The following is a 23,448-nucleotide window of genomic DNA, read 5'->3' as shown; positions in this document are numbered from 1 at the left end:
GGTTATTAAAAAGACTGCAAGTGAAATATATATCAAAACGGGAGCACATCCTATTTGAATATTTCCATTTCCCTGTAAAAATATGATGTATGGACAATCAAAGTTAATAACAGAAATACAGAGCTGAATACTGCATACCTGTAAAGCACGTTCCTTGCTTCCGAGGGATGCTGTATCAGCCTGCATCAGATCATTCACCTCATGGCTTCCTTCACTGCCCTTTGAGGCTTCAGTCGTTGCATCTGAGTTCTTTTGCTGCTCTTCAGCCACCTTTATACTTTTCTCAAGGTCCTCGACTGGTTTCTCAGGCGACAAGGTCTTCACCTTGCGGGTCGGCTTGGGTTTTGGGGATATCGGCGTCACCTCCGATTGACCCAATGACTGTGTCAGGTAGAAATCAGAGAAAGGTTTCCCAAAGGACCTCTTGACATCAATGGCAGATTTTACAACCGGGTCCTTCTGGCTATTCTCTCCAGGTGGAATGCGCCCACCTAAGCCGAGGGCATCCAAGATAGGTGGAGTCGGAGGAAGTGTAGGAGACGACTTCCTTACTTCATTGACTGGTAAGCTATTCGTTTCTTTATCATGTTCTGATGATTCCTTCAGGGTCTTCTGTTCCGTCTTTGGTTGCCTTGCCGATTCTATTACAGGCGACGTTGCCACCTGTTTACCTGCGGATATGTCTTTCGATAATGAATGGCCGTCTCCAGTCATTATGCGATTCTCTGCTTTACCCTGCTGAGGGATGTCATTTCCTTGAAGTTCTATTTCTCGAGAAAAATAACTCTTGAACCAATCCTTACTTGACGTGACCAACTGACGAGCAACAGAAGACATCATATCAGGCGTAACTTTCTCGTTCGTTTCTCCCGATGGAAGTGATCTCTGGGCAGCAATGGCATCGTCGTAGGACGGTAGGCGACTGGTTCGTTTCATCGGAGGGTGTCCTGCTGTTTCACTACGTTGCTTAATGAGATTAGGTTGAGTTAAATAGTCAGCGGTTGATTCTTCGTTTTCCCTTGGCCCTGGCGAAATAACACTCTTAGGCAATCTATTTTGCGACGAACTTGGAACGTTATGATTTGCAGTAGGCTTGTCAAAGGATTTGGTCCTGTTCAGATGAGCTTTTCTTGCAGCATGGATCATTTCGCCTTCTGGTGATGAGGCGATATTGCTCAACACACTCTTATTTCCTGTCCTAGAATTAGACTTTAGTGATCTCATTGCCTGTTCCTCCATCATCTGCGCAACCATGAGATCATGGCGATCACGATCTGACATCCGGGCTATGAGGAGACGTTCCCTAACAGGTACACTGGACAGTTTCTTATTAGTCATACCTTTATAGGTATTGTAAAGCATCTGTTGAGCAGCGACATTGCGCTGGACTTCAGCAATAGCGTTGACGAACATATTCTTGGATCGGGTATCAGAAGATGCTGATCTGATTTTCCTCGGAACAACTTCTTCATGTGGGCTAGAAGAAGGGCGTTTGATCGGTGGGTACACCTTTGATGCGGCGATGACTTCTGCATGTGGAGAACTGCTATGGACTGCACTGCGAACTTCAGGAGGAACAGATGGTGAAGGTTTCTTGATACACTGTGGTGACGACAAACCATGCGTTGGTGGCGGAGACATCGTGTGCGACACACTTCTGATGGTACGTTTTTGATTTTGACCGGTCCTTGCCGCGTTATAAGCAGCCATAGCCTCTAAATAGTCTGTACTTGGTAGGGCAGGAATGGCCGCCTGACCGACGTGCTTCCTTGCCAAAGCTTCTTCTTCGAGCATCTTTCCTCGGCTGGTTAAATGTTTATTGTTAAACTCAGCCACCATTGCTTTACGATCACGTTCGTTCTTCGCGAATTCCTGGAGTCGACGATTGTTATTTACTTCCTTTATAAGCTGACGTTGTTGACGCGTGATCAACTCTTGCTGTTGCTTGACCATCGCCTGCTCCCTTGCTCGTACCTGCGCTGCAAACCCATTTTGTTTACTTGCAGCGATGTGAGAGTCAATGATCCTTTGCTGCTGAGGACTATAGTGTGTATGCTTGGCTTCATAACCTCTCCCGGTGCGTTCGTCCGTTGCTCCTGGAAGTGGTTTCTGCAAAGATGGTTTCTGCAATGATGGTTTATGAGTCGCTGAAGTCTTTGATGACTTGTCAGTCTGTGGCCGAATGTGGGTTTGTTTGGCAAAAACAGCAGAACTTGCTTTTGGCGATGACATCATTTGACGATAGGCGCGAAGAAGATCTTGCTCAGAATGCATTGCTGATAACTGAGCGAGTTGCCTCTCCATGGCAAGTTCCCGAATATCAGAAGGGGTCAATTTTCGTTGTACAGGTTTCACAGAGGCCATGCGACCTGTGTTCAGTCTCTTCCTATGAGCGTCAAACATTGGGTTATGAGACCGCTGGATGACAACACCAGGAGGCATCCCTGCTGTAGGCATCTCCTTCTTAGCCTTGGCCGCCGCGGAAGCGGCAGCATGTCGGGCCATAGCTTGCTTTACGGCTTCCTGTGCTGCGTTTGTAGCCTGAGCTTGCAAGGCTGCAATGTTTCCTGCCTCTGTACGAACACGTTGCTGCATGGCGGCATAGTTCATCATGAGTTGCTGGCCAGCGCCAACGACTTTCTGCGGCGAGCTCTTGTTGGCTGGCGGATCAGGTATCCCTACCTCTAGGATTCCTCCATTTCTAGAGAGGGATCCTTTCCGAGGTTGAACATAGGCCAGACCCCTCTGTAGAGGATACTTTGTCGATCGCAGTGGAGGCACGTTGGCTCCGTTGACTCCATTTATGTTGTTGTGAATGTTAATCGGTTGTACCCCAGGTTGGAAATGACGAGGTGTTCCGTTAGACACGAAATGCTGTGGTGCTGCAGGTGGAACAGGCTTACTGCTCTTCTTAGACAAATCCAGCGGTCTGCTGAGGTCCAACGGTTCGTCGGAACCGACGGACCTGGAGTCAACCACACGGTGTCTATGTGGCTCATGGAGCAGTTTGTCCGATGACCCGTTCATTGTGGTTCGTTCGACCCGATGAGTGATGGGAACATTGGTTTGGTTGCGGTGTATCATGTGTACGTCGGCTTCACGTCTGGTCAGTCATGCACACAAACCTGAGGAAAGAGAGGGAAAATAAAACATTAAGATTAGAGAAGACGGGTCTAAGCAATATTTAGTGAATACGAAGGGTATATTAAAATATTGAAAGAAAGAGAGAGAGAGAGAGAGAGAAAAAAAGAAATGGTTTGATTATTGTGAACATTGTGAAGAGAATCTAAGTTCGGAATATATGTTAGCTCGGTAATTTCGGCCTCTTAATTCTTTTGGAATGAATACTACAATTTGATCCATTAAATTCCACAATCCCATCAATCTATCAAGCCAATGATATATTCTTATCACTTCATACATCAAACATGGCAAACTAATCATATGTTTTTAGATTTCTTTCCTTCCTCTTCTTACGATGTCAATAACACATTCATAGATTGCATCACGCCATGGCTGCCTGCAAAATGACAGATGATGGTGTTAGCCGAAGTTATGCCATTCCTGTACAACCACAACAAATGTATTGCAGTGATTTTATCTTGGTATGCACGGGTGGTCAGAAGCAAACAGATTTGGAAGAAAGAAAAAGTGGAAATATGGTATGGAGAGCATAATCAATATCTAACCCATTATTGGTTGCGCATCTATATATACACTGCCATGAGCCATGTATTGACTTTCGGCAATTTCTAGAAAGAAAAAAATGCGCAGGCACAAGGCTTAATTTGACGCTATTTATCAAATGTTTATACATTTCAAGTATTCAAGTATTGTCTGAAGCTTCAGCTTCATCGTAATTATACAGTCCGAGTAAGAGCGGCGGAGTAGTATAGGTTTGTATTTTGATAACAATAATGATATTGTGTGTTCTTGTATAGAGCTCAGGTCTATCACATGTGATACTCCTGGAGGCTGGCGCTCCAGAATATTACCCGGCTTTAGCATGCCTGCTATTAAGGTCCGCTAGCATTCCAAATTAATTCCTGTCAGGTACCCGTTTACCTCACCTGGGTCTACGTAGTGTGGTAAATGTATGTACTGCAAGAGGGCAATAGTGTTTTGGCAGGGATTCGAACCCAGTACCTTACGATTCACAGTCCGGATACATATCCGCTAGACCACAATACCTCTGTTGTACTAGCATATCACACCCTTCTCGCTCTCAACACACGATATCATATGATGTCTACGGTTGCAAAACGCCAACGGATTTCAAAATTGTTGTAGGCCTATTACGTATGCTAATACAATTTTTAATCTTGAATCCGTACGTGATTTTGCATGACGCCATTGTTTCTTCAGAGTCTTATCTACTACTCTTATCATGTCAATTACATGAGGCCTACTTTTCTGCTTTATTGCGCGGTACAACATAATAATAAGAAATACATGTTCGTCCCGGGTAGATTTCTATGCATTTAGTTAAATACATCCGTATATGATGTTTTGGGGAGAGTTTATTATTTTGTTGTTGGTGGAATGTTTGAATAAGATAAATCGGAGCAGAGCGAAATCGAGCTTGCAAGTCGCCTTTTGTATTTTTCAATGGATTGGATTCGAGCCTGAGAATGGAATTCTTCTCCCACGCAGTGTAAGTTGACGGTCGAATGATCACGTGGTACTTGTTTTGTTAAAAGCTCTTTTGTGACAATAGCAGCGGTGTGTCTACACGAACAAGTTCAAAAAGAAAGCAGTGTGTGTGATGTAAATCCAAGCAATTTGAAGACCCGAAGCTCTCTTTAGTATTATCGTTTTTTTTCTTTCTTCAACACGTTGTGTAGAAGATGGTGGCTACATCGATGTCGCGAATATACCTTGATAAGAGACACTTTGGTATTGTATTACGGATTGAAACAAGATAATATACCCCTTACCGTTTGATAGCGATCTTATTACATGAATGCCCGCCATGAAAAACAATTGAGTTTACACATGACGTAATAATGAGATTTAATAATTGAGATTATGTCACTGATGATGGCAGTACAACATTCTCCTCGTAATACATTACGGCTTTAAATAACTGCGTTCCACAGAGGCCAAACAAAAGGTTAAGAAAGAGGAACTTCGGGGGGGGGGGCGGTGTAAAATTCACTCCAAAAAACGAAGAAGCGATTTATCGTAAGAGATACATGACTCTGAACACGTAAAGGAACGATAATATACAATTTAACTGGTGATTAACATTGTAAAGAAATTCCGGACCAGGGAAATGACATTTTTCAATTTGCAAACCAAAATATGAAAAAAGAAAGGAAAACTAACACGATCGAAAATCAAGTCACAAATTCATGACTTGACGCGCTAGATATTTTGGAGAGAGAATGAAGACTAACACGAAGGAAAGTTCAAATTCGTTACATTTCATTTTATATGGTATTTAAGAATTATAGGGCAATGTCAGATTATACACTGATTCACAGGTTCTGTGTGTTTTATCTCCAGATCAGCGGCTGAGATGATTAATATTTATTATAGTATTACGAAAGGTTCGGACTCGTTACAAAGTTCAATATAATTATGTATATAAAGACGATTGTGTCACGCATTGAAGTAAACTTTATTGTCCGAATTATCGAATCTCAACTCGATCGGTCTTTAACTGTTATCTATGTACACATGATATATACACCGCCGCATATTTTTAGATAATGCTTTCTTGACATTTAAGCCATTACTAATAGTACAAAATAGATTATATCTTTATTGTCGAAACTATTTGCAAATTGATATCATGCTCTATAGCCTTTTCTGCTAGAAAAAAAAAATCGGATGTTTCTACGAAAGGTCCCCTATATTCGTTTGGCCTTGTTACCAATTCAGAATACCGAAACGTGAAGGGAGGACTCTTTAATTCCAAAGCGATACCTACCCCCCCCCCCCCCCCGCTCCCTGTGAGCCGATGAAGTGCATGGAGAGTGATAATCATGATTATGACAAAACCGAACACATTAATTAATAATGGGACTATTTTCACAAGGTCCTCGTTTTGACGGCATCGGCATACGCATGCAAATTAAACCCTTCTACCAGTTATACAGCGCGGAACCGTGCGCAGTAAGTGGAACATTATTTCATATGCTCGCAGAACTGAGAGCGGTACCGACACGACGGCCATATTGAATAGTTTGAATACCTATAAGATGCCAGCGGCAGACGGGCCGATTTTAATTTGCATATGGAAATAAAGCGGTTTAGGGGGTTAACAAAGGAATGAGCCCGTCGGTATGGACTCCGACCTTTCAATCATATTCCTATGACGACATCGGAAGTAAATAACAGGCAATCGGAATGTCACGTGCGGAACACTTTGTACCAGGTACTCACAGAACGATGAGAATACTAACAAACAAATTAAATAATATATTTCAAACTATCCGAGTAATATTGGTAATGCAGAAACGCCTGCTGGATCCGACTATAACAACATAAATCACAATAAAATAGCAGGCATTCGGAATGTCACGTTCGGAACACTTTGTGCAGGTACTCACAGAACGTTGAGAATACCGACAAACAAATTAAATAATATATTTCGAACTATACGAGTAATATTGATAGTGTAGAAAAGCCTACTCCATCCGGCTATAACAACAGTAATCACAATAATTAAAAGCAGAATAAAAAAAATATACCAGTCGCGGATACATGTATTTCAAAGATGGCGATTAAATTTACTATAACCACGATCATTGTCTAAAATATTCACCACAACCATCTACATCATGGCCTTTTGTCTGGTCTCTTTCTCTCTGTTCGGAAACGGTCATCACTCTCTCTCTCTCTCTCCTCGAAGTTTTCCTCTCCTCCCCCTCTCACTCTGCCTGCTATCTCTCTCGCTATTAAACTCAATGGCCATTTATCATTCTCGAATCCGATACCAAGCATTGCAACCATCATAATACCAACTTCTTTGAGGAACCTTCGGCCATTACTCATAAAAACAAATGCATGTTTCGTGCACTTCCTGGTTGTGAACTAAAGTCTAAACAAGGAACTCTTCAGTTTTATAACTCAATGGTATAAATAACGACACGGATTTATAAGCATTCCTCGTGTTTTCATCTCTGGAATATTTCCCCGCGGTAACTACTTTTGTATGGTAGAAATCATCGACATAACAGTACGCGAGCATACAAACTCTCGAACGAAAAATAATATTACAAAACTGTAGTAATAATAAAAAAAATAAGAAGGTGATAACTGTACTATATTTTATACGAGAGAGAGAGGGGGAGAGAGAGAGAGAGAGCGTGTGTGTGTGTTCGTGTGGGTGCGTGTTTGAGTGTCAAGTGAATACAGATCATCTAGACGGAATTGAGAAATTAAACGTCTTTAATAGCTTTCTTTTATCCGCGTAATGATGAAGAAAACCCTTTGCCTAATCTCCCGCAAATATTATTTTCAAAAAGACTCGAAAATACTTTAACATTATAATAAACTAAAAATAATGCCACCGCAGTGATATGGCTATATGTACATTGTGTAGTGTATATGAAAAATGAAACGGATGACTATTCTAAACCACAATTTCTCTTTGTTCTTTCAGCGATTAATCTTTTAAGTGCAATGAAAATCACGGCGTTATAAACACTTGGAAAAATGAACACTAGCATATTTAATGCAACATCGATCTAAAAGAATAATACGGGAAATATGACTATCACGTAATACTGAAGCATTTATTAAATACGCTCGCGGCGTTGATATTACATCGTAACGCGAAAATATGAAACCGCAAGTACGAGCAAAAACTGTACCATTTATAATACGAACACGAAAAAAAAATAGAGGCGTCGAAAATGCTTACCGCCGTAGAAAGAAGCCGCAACTGTGTAGTTACTCTCCACAAAGAGCAATCGCCGAAATATAGGATCTACTCCGAATTACACGCTACCCTTGTACGGCATATCAAGGCATTATTGTAATTGCGTACCATTTTATCTATGCTTGCCCATGTATTAATTCTGTCCAATCAATAAACTGTGTGCGATGGCTAGGGAAAAAAGATAGATCAAGCAGACCGATTTCTAACGCACACACTTGTACACACCCACACACAAGTATGCTGTGCTTTGCATAGCCCATGCAGCTTAATCAGCAGAACGAATCCGGAAAGAAAAGAAAAGGTTCTTTCTTTCAATAAAGACACTAATTACCACTGAAACTCTGGGTATGTGAAACGAGGATTTCAATACCTTCAAGCCCCCCTCTCTCGGACTCTTTTTCTTTCATTTTCGCAAGAATGTATTATATATATAGTTCAGGGTTACAAAACAGCTTCAATGAATTTCATTTCTCTCACAGTTAATGTTCCATAAGTAAAGAGCGCTTTAAATGCAGTAAACACACCAACGACTATCTACTATCGTAAACTATCTACGAATGTGTTCAGAGGATAGATATCCTTTTATATCGTTTTCCATGAAAAAGGAGCTTGCGGTAAAACGAATACATGCATGGAAAAATAAACTTGCTTTCCTTGTCTCGGGCTTTTTGGCTTGCATTTTCTGATATCCATTATGCATTTGAAGTCGAAAGAAAAAGCTCCAAAGGCGTTTGCTTTTTCGTATAATATTTTACATTTTCGGCCAAAGCACATTGGGCTCAGCATATTTCATAATTTCGTTTTCCCGATTATCACGATCTCCGTCGTTAACTAATTTGCGTATAATCAATAAAAAGAGAAATGAAAGAAAGATTAACAAAATTCGTGTTAATATTTCACATATTCGGCCTATGCCAAAACCCAGAAAATAAAAAGACTAGATTTCTGCTTATAGCCTTTATATCACATCGTAAGGCAACAATTGCGCGGCTTTCTTCAAGATCACTAGTAATACTCCGAGGAAGTAATACATTATCTTTGAGAAAAATCTTTAATTCTAGAACAGCCACGAGTGTTTAAAACAATAATATGAGTATTCGTAATTTCGTTTCCCCCGAGGTATACTTACTTGATAAACTATATATAGCCCACAATTACTATGCGAATTATTCCTATGGTTAATGGGTGGATTTATAGCTGTAAAAATAAGAGATTGACGTACATGAATGATACACCAGACTGCTCCACCAAATGGCTTGAATCGCATCTACCTAAAAATATCTTTTGTTGAACTCGATTTCGCGATGGCACTAAACGAGAACAAAAATGCTCCGCCGCCACCCACACGACCCTAAAGGCTATAGGCAAACGCAGCACAAAACTGGGACATTACCGATATTTAAATTGATCGCGGGCAACTCGACAAAGCATCGCCCCTCGACTAGCATTTCTTTTCCGGATTTCTTTTCAAAACGTTTTTTCCTCCCTTGAATGGCAGCAGAGAGATTTACATGCTATATTACACCCGGCCACGAATAATATAAACAAAGCAAATCTTGGCTTCACGTCCTATGTTATTAAAGCCGATAGCGCACATCTTCAACCAAAACAAGACATTTTCTCACACTTCCTCATAAGGGTTTCCCTTTCGCCCGAGCCTCGCATAATATCCGTACATAATAACGAACTTGAAACGTATTTTTGCCCCGAATGATTTTTTTTTTAGATAATTGGATTTTATAATCTTTATAATAAGTCTTAATGAATCATTGATAGTCAAATAGAGAGTTTATACAAAACTGTGAAATTAGTAACACGAAAAGGATACTTCTAAACGTAATCGGTAGAAAATACCGCATTATTAATTGCATCGGACAATCTCGTTTAGAGAAGTAGAACAAGAGGAGTTGGATTTGAGCGTAGACAGAGCACGGACATGGCACCGTGCAAGGAGACATTTGAGTACGTGTACGACTAAAACCGTCTATTATTATATCCGCAAGGTAAAACGCAGTATAGCGGAACAATTAAAGCGATCTTGTTACAATTCGTTTATCGCTTTACGTATCGCGTTGGTTGCTGTAATAAAGCTACGATGATAGGGTGCGTAGCCTAGCTATCACAAATACGCAAATAACTGAAACATAAATGATGACAACATTAATTCGAAAGACAGGACAACACCTGCATGGTCCCCGAATTGAATATTTTTCATGATTGATATACGATACTACTCCAATAATTATTTGTCAGATACGATGAGAAAATTCTTAGAAGATTGGTTCTAAGAAAACATGTAACACCACGCTACATTTTTTAAAGTGTAATAAGCCCCTCATTGCTATATATCATTTATTTACATCTGCCTAATAGCTGGAATGCATAATTTGGTGGCCTATATTAAACTAGTTCCTTGTATCTCCGTCCACTGACGTGCATATACATTTTTCACCTCCATTGCAACGAATAAATGTCATGATGATTAAAATGAGTTACGACCTTCCTCTTAATACCCCAAACCATTATCACATTATATATTAATTTCCCGTCATCCTTTTCATGTTAAAATTCTCGTTTAATTCATTAAAGCTCAAAATGCCATTAAAATTGATTGATTTTTCGCCCCGGCCGAAATGGCACAGGCCAAATTAAAGGTATGTAGGTATGTAATTGTGAGGCTTGCCATAACACAATGCTTAAAATGCTATCTCCAAAGAGGACTGCGAAAGTTATAACGATCAAAACACTCGCGTAGTTCAATATGAACTTTCTTTGTCATTTGCATATCGTATCTACCGATTCGTTATTGAATTCCGATTCATTCTTTTAAAAACAGAAATATGTAGTTTTGATAGTCAGTGGATCAAGCAGATGAATTATTATTTACCAAGTTTGCAAAATGAACTTATACCCTCATCCCCACCCCCGCTATCTAGTAAGCATTATTTTTGAAACCCAAATTTGTGCGATTTATATATTTATGCAGCCCCCACTGACTCTAATTCTAAACTTTAAGGTAAGAAGGCAGGTTACACACCTCTAAACTACGTTAGTAACCAAAATCAAAATACACAAACCCACTCCCACTCCTTAATCCTTTCAAATGAAAATACATTTTCTCCTTTCTAACGATATCTGCCCTTTTTAATAATGCCAATGGGGAAATGAACAATGATCTCTTCGACGTCAATTATTACTGGCAATGTTCCAATTATGTTATTGATATTCAAATGATAAAGGTTGAATAACATACTAAGTCAACATGGTGGACTGAATTTAGTCTTTTTGTTGTTTCCTCAATTTGCATAATTTGTTGTACGGTCCACCTCTTCGTCAAGTACATTAAATATCGGAAGCGTGTGAAAAAGTACTCCAAGTAGGTTCAAGGTGATTGTATTTGTTTAGTATCTGAATAAACGTGACGTTACCATGGTTATTCGAGTAATTCGCAAGGAGAAAACAACAGCTTAAAGCAAGATGATTAGCTCTCAAAAAGGTGCATACGTGGCGACTTTACAAAAACAAAAGAAACTTGATATAGAGCATTTTATTGGCATCAGACTCTGGCCATGCGGTGACATATCAAGAGATTGTTTTGTTTAAATACAATGAATTAATACTACACAGTGAATTGATACGGGTTAAATTGTTATTTTTGTTAAAAAAATGTACCCCTAAAAATCTGGTCGTCTGTCGCGACGGTTGTCAGACCTAGCAACGAACAATCTTCACAATGGCATTTACGATATGCCGTATAGCTAGTGACTGTGATAGATTGTGATAGATTTGTTTCTGCATGGGATGTAAGGACCGTAAATAAATAACCTGGATGCAATAAATGGTCTATCAATTATTGAATGCTTTTAAAAGACACTTTCTTCCATTTGGAAATCTCTGCAAATATAGAACGAGTAATTTACGCAATTGGTACTACGAAAAAACTCGAACATAACACTTAATATTTCTGCCATACTCTAAACCTTTAAAAAATGATAAATGTTCGATTTCTTTTTGGTACTTAAGTTTTTATATATAGCAAGATACATATTATCATGGCGGAACTTCCTATTCCGCGCTCCAAACTAATAGGCTGATTTAACAAAGAAGGCGCGCCCCTTTTTTACGGGGGGGGGGGGTTGGTACGTATTCGTTGTGAACCAATACTTGCCTGTAATAATTGATTATCGCGGTTTTTAATCACCCTTCCCTCTCTGACTAATCGGACATCCGCCTATGATGATAAAAAGGGCATATTTTAAATTAAGTTAGTTTGTATTATTTCATTCACAGAGAGTGCTCTCCGGTGAAATCATGCATGCTCACAACAGATCCATAGTAAAAGGAAACACAAACAAATAACTGGAATTATTCATGGTTTATTTTCTTTCACGAACAACATAAACAACAGGATACAACAACAACGATTACAATAATTACGTAATGATAAGAAACTTATTGGCTAGGGATGACTGAGCTGGCTATTCAATACTTCAATCGGTAAACGGATAAGCAAATATCCGTGTAAATAAATTGCGTGAACAGTCACAGGCTGAATAAGGAGGCAATATAATCTAAACATATTAACAAAGAAGTGTGCAACTATACCCACTAAGAAATACCAAGGGTGCAATTGTGGTGCAGATTTGCATTGACCAACGCGTATTTGGCAGACGGTGCTGCTATTGTAGCAGAATAATTACCTTTATTTCTTAGTATGTAGGGCCCACTACCCCCCCCCCCCCCCCTCATGCTCGAATACACATAAGTCAGTAAATATTCGGGATACCCTAAACCTGGACGAAGTTGTGAAATTATCGTCAATGACAATTGGTTTTTGCAGTTCTCACAATTTTTCAATTCAATCCAATCCTTTCGAATATTTATGAGAAGTGAAACATCTGCGATGTATCATAGCATTCATGACGGTCCCAAACGAGTTGCCTTCTGTCGATATTAAATAACATGATCAATGAAATAACAAATGAAAAACTATTACAATAAAATTATCTTCGTACTGGGCATATTTCGATGACTTTCATTTCTAATTTCGAAGCGCTTTCTCTATCACTCTCTTTACCTTTTCCGTTTTTCTTGAAACGTGTCTCATCCGTATTCTTCCATTGCCAAATTAACAATAATAATAATATTAATGATGATAAAAATAATTATTATAATAGGCCTTATTATGATGAAGATAATAGTAATAATAACAAAAAAATAATAATAATTTACAAGATTTATAAGGCGTCGAATCCACCAGAAATCAGAAAACAAAATTAACTTACATAAAAATATTGAATTTATTTTTCGATCTGTTTTGATGACGTCACAACTATTTGCCGCGACCACGCAAACTATTAGATGATATTTCTTACCGGCGATCTCTTGGGGAGCTCTCTTAATTTGTTTACGAATTATGTGAAATAGTCAGGGCCACAGCTCGCCTCGCACGCCCGCGATAAGTCACCCACACATACTTATAAAGTACACTCACTGAATGCAGACAGAAAGGGTAATTAATTCCTCTCTCAATTGCCATCTTTAGACATTAATAAGTCCTTGAGTGATTGCATTAATTTCCTGTACTTCTAATACTTCTAATAAAAGGGTAATCCGAATATAAAAAATACAAATATTTAGACAAACAAATATTCAATGCGCATATTTACATTAATGGTTAGCCACGTGATTAGTTTGTCTGCCTCTAAATCAATTATTATTCAAGGCTAAAAAGAAAACCATACTATGCACGTCACCCTTGACTATGTACATAACCAAATATTTGCAAAACATATTAATATTAAGTTGCATCATGTTCTACATGTGAGGTCGCAATCTTATAGTTTCCCACATATCGTATAGTGATTAAGGATGGGGACTATACATTGAAATGAAAGGTTCCGTGATTCTAAAATCCCGTAAACGGTCTCGCTTCAAATCCTTTCAATCCCTTCATTTCTAAGAAAGAGTACTTCCCTCGATTTCTTAAAAAACATCTGAAATGTACGTCTCCTATTCCTCATTTGTTTACATAGGGACCACGCCTCGTCTCCTCTGGAAAAGGCGCTACTTAAATCCAATTATTAACCCCTTGAATACGTAGTTCTCTCAGTCCCATACACGTAATACAGGAATCACCTGGTGTCCACAGGCAATGCGTTAATATTACTATTCTTAGGACTTCATCGTGCTATTAGCAAAAAAATACAATTTTTTCATCAAATCAATAATCATGGTGTGAGTCAGTCCTTTTTTCTTTTAAAAAAAAATTAAGTGATCAGCAGTCCCGCAGAACAACCGCCGCCAATAAGAAAATGCGGGCATTGTTTATCCACGGGGTGAAACAAACTAAATCTTACACATTTCTATTCAGTCATCACGTCGCTACGATAATCAGAAAATTGTATTTGTTTAAAATAAACGTAAAACAATATGATTTGCAATGCGACCAGCATATTTCTGTTAGAGAAAACATATGGCCGTGCGGTTGCCTGTATGATTGCATCTGCGTCTATGAGTGCGTCTATGAGTATACCTACGACTGGGTGTGTGTTTATTAAATCCCAGTATGAATTTAACAGTATCCGTTAATCATATTGGGATTAATTAACTTTTGACCCTCAATGGTGCTAGAAAAAATGGAACGAAAAGCCGAAACCCCTCGGAGGTATTAAAGTTTAGGCTACAGATCTTATTATCAATGGTTTCGAAAAAGGTCTTTTTCAATCAGCGTTAAAATTGTTTTTCCGTTTGAAAAAACGTAGGGTGCTTGCATTGACGAATCTTGAACCAAACGACTTCCTGCCCAAGCACTATCAAAACATCAATTTATTTGCGAGGTGAGATCAATTCAGCACTTCCTATCAACGAGGGTGGGGGGGTGGGAGGGGCTAGGAAAGTCATGAAGGCGACAGGGGACATGGCAATAACAGGGAATCGATCGGGCGGGAGGGGGGTGTTGAATTAAAAAAAGGATCAGGCCTATATTATGAGAAAGACAAACATGAGCGCGACTAAACTTCTCATTAAGAAAATGAAAACGTTGTTCATAATCGTCTTTCAGGATAGTGAAAGGATGCAGTTAGGAAGAGGGGGTGGGGGGTGAGTGAGGTGTCCAGTTCAAACTGGTTCCACTATGCTTTAGGGGTTACCAAAATAATGTTTTTTGTTTGCAGAATTTCATGAGCGATATGGTTGGTATGATTTTTGATTAATATTGTCTCATATTGTATACATATCTTTAAATAAGGCATGATAGGCCTGCAATGTGTCGAAATACAACGAAGAAAATGATGGAAAAGGAGATAAATAAAGTAGATCCACTGTTTATTGTGTGGATGTTGGTTCAGGTTTATGCAGATGTTTACGTCAATACTTTAAAATACATTAACAAGCATCACAGCATGGACGTAGTAGGTCCATGATCACAAGCACACCCCTCCCCCAACGTTAACATAGTTACATACCGGTAATCCTTTCCCACGGAGTGAACCTTCCAAATCGGGATTATCATTTATGGACCAAATCAGTCTTTGAAGGACGGGCTCATTGCAATAAGCAGTAAAACACCCGAATGGTATAGAAATAAACAGTCATAACGAAATTACATCAACCTCCTGCACATCATAAAAGTCCGTCACACGCATGGGTACGATTCGTGAATGGATTGCAGTCATGAGATAATAACGTTTTGGTGATTTGGCAACGAATGAATTGATATTGTACGAAAAGACAACCACAAAGGATACCAGGGCTACAATCTAAACATGTAAAAATAACACGGAGAAGGGAAAAGGACTGGGCAAAAACGGACGAGCAATGAGAATGAAATAACAAATATAGCGAAGCTGGACAATTTTATTTATTAATATGCCTATATCATTATATCATTGGATAGATATCAGTTAAAGAATGATATCAAGTGATAATGTGTAGTAAAAGAAGATAATAATATATCACCTTGGAAGAGAGAGAGAGAGAGAGAGAGAGAGAGAGAGAGAGAGGGAGAGAGAGCATGTGAGAGTGGGAGGGGGGGGGGTAGATAAACTTGAAGATCAATAGCACAGTTTCGCCTCTCAACCCTATTCTTACTCTGCTACATCGCACGGCCATTATCCCAGTATTTTAATCATCATACTATCAGTTTCGATTTGTGATAGCATAGAAACAAAGCAATCATTAATTACCGGATAATTATTTTTAGTTAATTGAATTTACAAAAATATGGTTTCGACTATATTATTGTCTACATTCGTTCATTGTAATTCTTGCGTTAGGCCAAATATAATGTAATTTTAGTTTCTCGTTCTCTCCTCCTACCTTTCTTTTTCGGCCCGCTTCATTTTGTGTTTTTGTCATTTGATATTTCTGTTATTGAATTAAATCTTTAAATCCGAAAACATCTAGAAAAGGAGGTAATACGAATCAAGGATAATAACACAATACAATTTCATATTGTTTTGAGCCTTCGTAGTGCATGTACAAATAAAATTCAATTTAGAAAATTTGTATGAAAATTAACCTTTGTGTGTACAGGAAATATATCGTATTCTAAATAACGTGGAAGTCCTTCCCCTATTCGACAAAAATTCGGACGAGAAATAGGGAAAATCAATGTGACCTTGCCTAACACTTCCATCGTTCCGTACGTAGTAAAAGTATGTAAGGGGAATGGGCAATTCGCACTGCTAGATCGAGAGGGTTTAACTTGGTCTTTTTGCGGCGTTATCATGATCCATTGTTTGTGCGAGTGATATAACACCCTCGGAAATCTACTCACCCACATCAATTTGACCCTTGAAATTATATTTCCCAAGAGATTTATTCACGGTCAAGTTCACTGGCCAGCTGGGGCATCACTATTTTTTGTAAATATTTACACAATCTAAAGGAAGAAGGCTCTTGATTGTTTGGATTTGTGAAATATGAAATGAAAAAGGTCTTTTAAAATAGTATTTTGTTTAAACTTGTCATAAGTTTATTTTTAAAGAGAGGAATAACACATGTTATACTTTCGTACATCAACGAGCTAATAAGCTGTGGAAAATGCACGGGAAATGAGGAGGGGTAAGGTAAAGAGAGAGAGAGAGAGAGAGGGGGGGGAGGGGGGGAGAGAGTCAAAGGCAGAGAGGACGAAAGAAAGAGAGAGAGAGAAGGAAAGAGATACACAGAGAAAGGCAGAAAGATAGGCAGACACAGAAGAGAGAGATATTTAAAAAAGGGGGAGGTCATGTTTGAAATTGGCAGGAATGAGAAACAAGATACGCACACCTACAGTAATATCAACATTATATTCAAAAAAAAAAAAAAAAACTAACACAAATCAAAAACATACAAACTCTACCGCCGCCATCCCACGATCATAATTATTCAAATAGTCGTTTATAGAGAAACATTCCTTGACATGTAAAATATTAGCCGCAGTCAAACAAACTGAGGAGATGGGAAACCATCCTGGATAACTCTTATGATTATAGTCCCATGATTTCCTGACCATACATCTTGTGATGAATTATTATCGCAGTAACCTAAGTTGATGTTTCGGTTTTGAGGCCGTGGCTCATACTTCTGTCTTTTTATCTCTCTCTCTCTCTCTCTCTCTGTCTTCTCTCTCTCTCTCTCTCTCTGTCTCGCTGACTCTCTAACTATGTTTCTCTCTCTCTTCCCTCCTCCTCTGTGTCTCTCTGTCTCATTATCTGTCTTTCTCTCTCTGTTTCGCTGACTCTCTATCTGTCTTTCTCTCTCTGTCTTTCTCTCTCTTCTTCCCTCTCTCTCTCACTGCCTCTCTCTCTCTCTCTCTCTCTCTCTCTCTCTCTCTCATTGTCTCTCCCTGTCTCTCCCCCCCCCCTCTCTCTCTCTCTGTCCATATCACTTCATCTTCATCCATCCCCAGAAGTATTGTGAGAGTAATCGAACACGCGATTGAGTCAGAGAAACACACTCCGATCATTTAACAGTGCCAAAACAATGTCTACATTATAAGCACTTCACATGAAAATTAATTCTACTTGGATATACTAGGTGCCAAAATAAATAAATGATATGCTTTGAGAGCCATGATAGCAATGCTCATTAATTTGTAACCCCGAACAACAGGCAAAGCGGCGATTTACGGAGGGGAGGGGTGGAGTAGGCAAGGGGGGGGGGGGGTTGTGGAGTGGGAGGAGGAGAAGAGGGTGAGGGGGAGTCGGGAAATGGGAAAGGTTGGGAGATGACGGTAGGGAAGAGGAGGGGAGGGGAAGGGGACAAGAGTGGGGAAGGGACAAGGAAGAAAGAATAGGGGAGGGGATGGGTAAGGATGGGTAAGGATGGGAGGGGCGGGGAGAGGAGGAAAGGGGAGGGGTGAAGACATCAATCGAATCATAGTATATCTAGTATACACTGTTGTAATTATATCGCTTTTTTTAATTTAATTTTTACAATCATATTATGCCAGGATTCTATTTCAATAAATCATCTGAATTTGAACTCGAAACATCTCTCATGACAACTGCTCCCATGCTTACCCCCCCCCCCCACACACACACACACACTCCTAGAAACCACAGAACATTTCTAAAATGAAAATACAGGCTTATCAGTCATTCCCCATCGAAACAAAGATATGAATTCAATGGCTTTCGAGATGTAATTGATCATGATGTCTCTCGAAACTGCAATGGTTTCAATCGATAAAGGCTGGGCTATAACCCGATGGAGTTTCATTAATCAATTGTTAAGCACATTTATTGCATGATGGTGATGATATGATAGAAAATAACGATAGTTAATGATTGGGTCTTATTTACTTTACCCAGGGTAGCCACGTCGGCATTAATACTGTGGGCCATGCAATTGTTATCACCCTAGCGATTCCCAGGTACCCTTTTACACCTGGGTGGAGAGTTTAATTGAACGGCTAAATAGTGGAATTTATTTCTTTTCTCTGTTCAGGTTGTATATAACATATATCACCTTCCAATTGTAACGAAAATCTCATTGTCCTCTAGTTAAGTTTTAGTTCGACTTTTATGAAGAAATAAATCAAAATCTTTTATTCTTTTATATTGTTTACCCGTTTAAAAGTATACCAAATTGAACCCATGATTTTAGCAAAATTATGGCTTTTCTTGAGCAAATATCGTATCTGTCCAGTACGCCGTAATAGGCTTTCTGTTTGACCACTTTGCTGATGTTCGTTGCACACGAGACGTTGTTTGCTGACGCAGGATTGCGTCAAGGGCTTGCGCTAATGTTGACGCATCATGTGAGAGTGACATTGTTGAATGGGTAATTGCAAAAGGAACTGTGCAAAATTGCGTCGAATAAGTGGCGCATGTAGCATTTTTGTTACCTTCGTTGATAGCCCCGATACGCAAACAAAATGACGTATCGTTAGTTACAGGCATCAAATATGCCATAGACTACTTACGCAATCGTTGAAGACGTGACGTCATAAATGAGGGTTCTTGGGTTCTTGTAAAGCTCAGCGTCATCTGCAATCCGGGAGAGAGACCGAGAAAGATAAAAACAGTCTTGTTAAAGACGAACTAAAACCATCAAAGTCTCATATAATCATAGTAAATGGAGAAAATGATATATCTGAGGTTACAATAAATGAGTATAGGCCTAATTCATATTTGTAATCATTTTTGTTTTAGATTAGCGGTTGACCAAATAGCGTTGCGAGACGTTGTCATGTTTTACGAATCTATTCTGAAAATAGATAACTATGGGGGTGAAACGCTAATAAGAGTCACTAATAATGAAGCAGTCATCGCATTACGTTTCTGGCCAACAACAGCAGATTAATTTTAATTGCACTGTAAGGAAGGACAGTAGGGATATGATTAAGCAATATGACGCATTGTGAAAACCTTTAGTTTTATTGTGTTATGTTTCTATGGTTTCATTATCACTTTCAAGTACTGTTTCAGTATTAGCGCTGTCGTTAAACTTTGTTGAAAATACGTGGTGGGATCTCCATTAGTTGCATAAGTGTGTGGTGTGTTTGTGCGTTGAAAAACACATTCATAATGAGCTGAGAAAAAGCTGTGTCAAATCGCATGTAGTTACTTTGTTAACGTAGACATGGTTTTTTTAAAGAGATAAGAGAAAAAAAATCGAAAAATAAAATTAAAAGAGCAACAAACAAAAAAACATACATCGACAATGAACAAACAACCCCCCCCCCCCCAAAAAAAAGAGAAAAGAACAGAACAAAGTTTCCTGCTCTAATGACGGAAGACGGAACCATATATAAAACAACAACAACGACAACGGAATTAACAACAAATAAACAATACAAAATTCGTGTTCAGCCGAAACATACCAACGCAAAGATTTTTTTTATATGAGAGTTTTATGCCTTTTCTGATACGACGCTTATATGATAAAACTTACAGTTTAAATTGAATTACTAAGGACCTTACGTAATTATATTCAAAGTTAAAAAGTAATATGCACTCAAATTCAAAATGTTCGCTTGAAGTTGAGTTTGTTTAAACATAATTTTTTTTAAATCAGGAACACATTTTTCGGAACAAAACATTCTTATTAGTTGTACTGGAAAAGCTCTATGTCCTCTCCTGTAACTTGTCCTCTTTTGTTTTAATATCTCTATTTGGTCAGGAGCCTGTAAATTAATGACAATGGTTCAGTAAACATGTAGAAAATGCGATGTGAACCTTTTATCACAATCTAAATTGATTGATATTCGAGATAATTATTTCGGTGTTTGCTTTCCTTTTTTTTATCTCGCTGCCCATTAAACTTTGGACTCTATTAAGCCATGTGATATTCTTAAATATTGAATATAGTTAGTTATAAAAAAAAAAAAGTTCCCGTCATCAATAATGTTAATTCTTGGACGACTTGTATTTCCGCCAACGTCGCCTCACCCGAAAAATCCCGACGCCCCTTGTTCAAACATTACGTCAAATAGTCTTTATGTTTTATTATTTTTGATATATTAACAATTAATTTATTATTAGGCCTATTATTCATATTATTGTTATTATTATAATTATTGTTATTATAATTATTGTTATTATTATCATTATGATTATCATTATTATTATTTGTAGTAGTAGTAGTTTTAGTAGTATTATATCTATCAATATTATCGTCGATCATTATCATCCTCGTCATCATCATCAGCGATATAGAAGTAGACAGATGTTTCTTTCGCAATTGTTTAATTCAATCATTGTTTCCGGCCTTGAAACTCTCCAAAGTATTCTTCACGCAAGAACTTAGATGCGGAGAGCATTTAGAGACTTGCTGAAAAACCAAAACCAAAAACTAACAATTCATATGAAAATAACATGTTGCTAAATACTTGGAAAGTCTACAGAATATCACACTCGAGGCCGACCTTGACCCTACCTGCCCCACCCCTCCACCCACACATCACATACATGCCTTGCCAGTGTAGAGGAGGGGGGGGGGGGGTAAGGATGATCGAGTCGGAAATACCCTAGGTCGGTCTTCCTCGTAATTTGGTTCCGGATATGCAAGCCTTTACTCTCATTAGGCAACTTCCTATGATATAAAAGTATCTCAAAATACTCTATTTCCTGACTACAAATCCTTAACCCAAAATGTAGAAAAAGAATGATATCCTTTGTTTAATTCACTTCCCTTATGTCAAAGCCTGTTTTCAGATTGACCACAGAAACAGTACGCTATGGAACAATATCCGTCTATGTTATCATTACGCTAGAAATGTCAATAGAATTATACAAAAGGCACGCTGCCAACAAACACATAACAATCCAAACATTAAAAATAGATATGGTATCAAAAATGGCGGCAGCGAAAAGCAAATTGTATTCGACAGAACGGAATATAATTCACATCAATTTAATTATAGCAACACCGCGTGGTCCACACAACCAAAATATATGACCCCGAAAACAAGGTAGGGGAAAGATGCGGACACACACACAAAGCTTTGATGAACCGCTGTCCTCCATTTAGATACCAATCTCTAAAACTAAGGACAAATGTTTAAAAAGCTCAAGGAAGACCTTCAGCACCGATAGAAAGTAATATTCATACCAATGTTTATCACAGAAAAGGAAGTTAACGCGTTAAATTCATGTTAACATGTAGCGAGTGGCATTCGATCATCGCATCATTTTATACAAGAGGTTTAAAAACACCTCGAGTCTGAATTAGAAACCCGACTGCGTGCGCAATACACTGCCAAACCATAAAAGGAAAAAATATATATAAAGGGAAAACATAAACACAAGCCGAAAATTGCGATTAAACGATGTCTTTTGGCACTTCTAAAATTCGACCTAGTGCTTCAAAAATAACAAGAAATACATCATGAGTTAGGAAAAAAGATGCACTTTCTGATTTATAAGCTCACGAGAAAAGGAAAAGTGTCATTTTAAAGCTTACCGGTTTCAGAGCAAAATTTCATCGAAGTCTTGCGATCTTTTTTTCTTTCACCGCGTGCTCTGTTGGCGTTGCGGGACGTGGTGTGTGCGATTTTTCAGTGTGCCTTTTATTGAGCTATAGAATACTTTGCGGGCAACGATAAAGTATACCTACTATACCCAGTCTGAGCTCGAGGTGTGACGTCATTCACAAAGGCTAGAGAGTTGTGTGTATTTTCATTGCTGCCTGGTACGGTTCGTATGTGGGATTTCAACGTGCGGTAGAGATTCTGTGTTGGAGTATCGTGTGTGTGAGTGTGTGTATCTGTGTGTCATTACTTTACGAGAATACCTCAATTCGGCCGCCTTACATAAACGTGTTATCACGTAGGGCCCAGGCTCATATCGTAGATCGGATGATATGAAATTGGATAAGTCCGATATTATGTTACTGATTGATTGAGGGATAAAAGAAATAACCAAAAAAGATGCTTCATACACTTCGTACGACGCTTGCTTATTTATTCCGTTTTATTTCGTGTGAGTAATTTCCTCGCGCTATTTCTAGGTGTTAGTTTTACCTAAAGCACCTGCTAGTGATGACAGTATTTAGACTCGTTATGAAATGAATGTCATAACCCACGCATCATAATTAAGATATGAAACACAAAAGGAAATACAAGAGCTTGCAGTACTACTACATAATTTGTTCGTATCTGTCCTCTCTTAATTTGTTCACAACTTAAGTGCGTGATCCAAAGTATGTGTGTCCTATTTGACTAACAAAATAACATCGTTTCTATTCTGAGACTTCTCCAAACAAAAACTCAAATGTAAAACATCGATCAAATAACACCGGATAATTGTCAATAAAGGGGACGTGTTAATAATATGAGTACATGTAATCATTGTCATAAGGCGTGGCTCACGTCATAGTCTTTGTCTCAAACACCCGATTTGACTTTTAACATATCTAATAGATTTACAGTGTTTCGACGTAAATCGCATAATGATAAAATACATCGTGCAACACCTATTGAACTGCCGATACTTCTTTTTCTTTCCTTTTTTTTAATTTTTTTTATCTCAACCAACTGAAATTGCCTTTTCTGAGCAACCAACAAATTTAATAGGCCCGGCCAGTGTTCTGTCTCCAATTAACGAGAGAGGAGGAAATCGCATGAAATA

The 23,448-nt window shown here is 38.6% G+C and overlaps 1 protein-coding gene across 2 annotated transcripts in view; it reads right to left on the bottom strand.

Moving 5' to 3' along the window:
• Positions 1 to 22,459, bottom strand: part of LOC587762 — a 36,647-nt gene extending 14,188 nt beyond the window's left edge. Inside the window, exons 1-3 of one of the 2 annotated variants that reach the window (XM_011682216.2) lie at positions 22,283 to 22,459; positions 19,302 to 19,365; positions 139 to 3,125 (exon numbers count right to left, since the gene is read on the bottom strand). In XM_011682216.2, the coding sequence (XP_011680518.2) occupies positions 139 to 3,084 (2,946 nt within the window). In that variant the 5' untranslated portion in view covers positions 3,085 to 3,125; positions 19,302 to 19,365; positions 22,283 to 22,459. Of the gene's footprint in view, positions 1 to 138; positions 3,126 to 7,873; positions 8,250 to 19,301; positions 19,366 to 22,282 lie in introns of those variants that run through there. The other variant, XM_787473.5, reaches the window with a different exon arrangement.
• Between the last annotated feature and the right edge of the window lie 989 nt (positions 22,460 to 23,448).

Source organism: Strongylocentrotus purpuratus, unplaced genomic scaffold (assembly GCF_000002235.5).
Source record: "Strongylocentrotus purpuratus isolate Spur 01 unplaced genomic scaffold, Spur_5.0 spur5_scaffold_12, whole genome shotgun sequence".
Taxonomy (NCBI): Eukaryota; Metazoa; Echinodermata; class Echinoidea; order Camarodonta; family Strongylocentrotidae; genus Strongylocentrotus; species Strongylocentrotus purpuratus.
The sequence above is the reverse complement of the archived record's forward strand: the minus strand, read 5'-3'. Positions and strand labels throughout refer to the sequence as shown.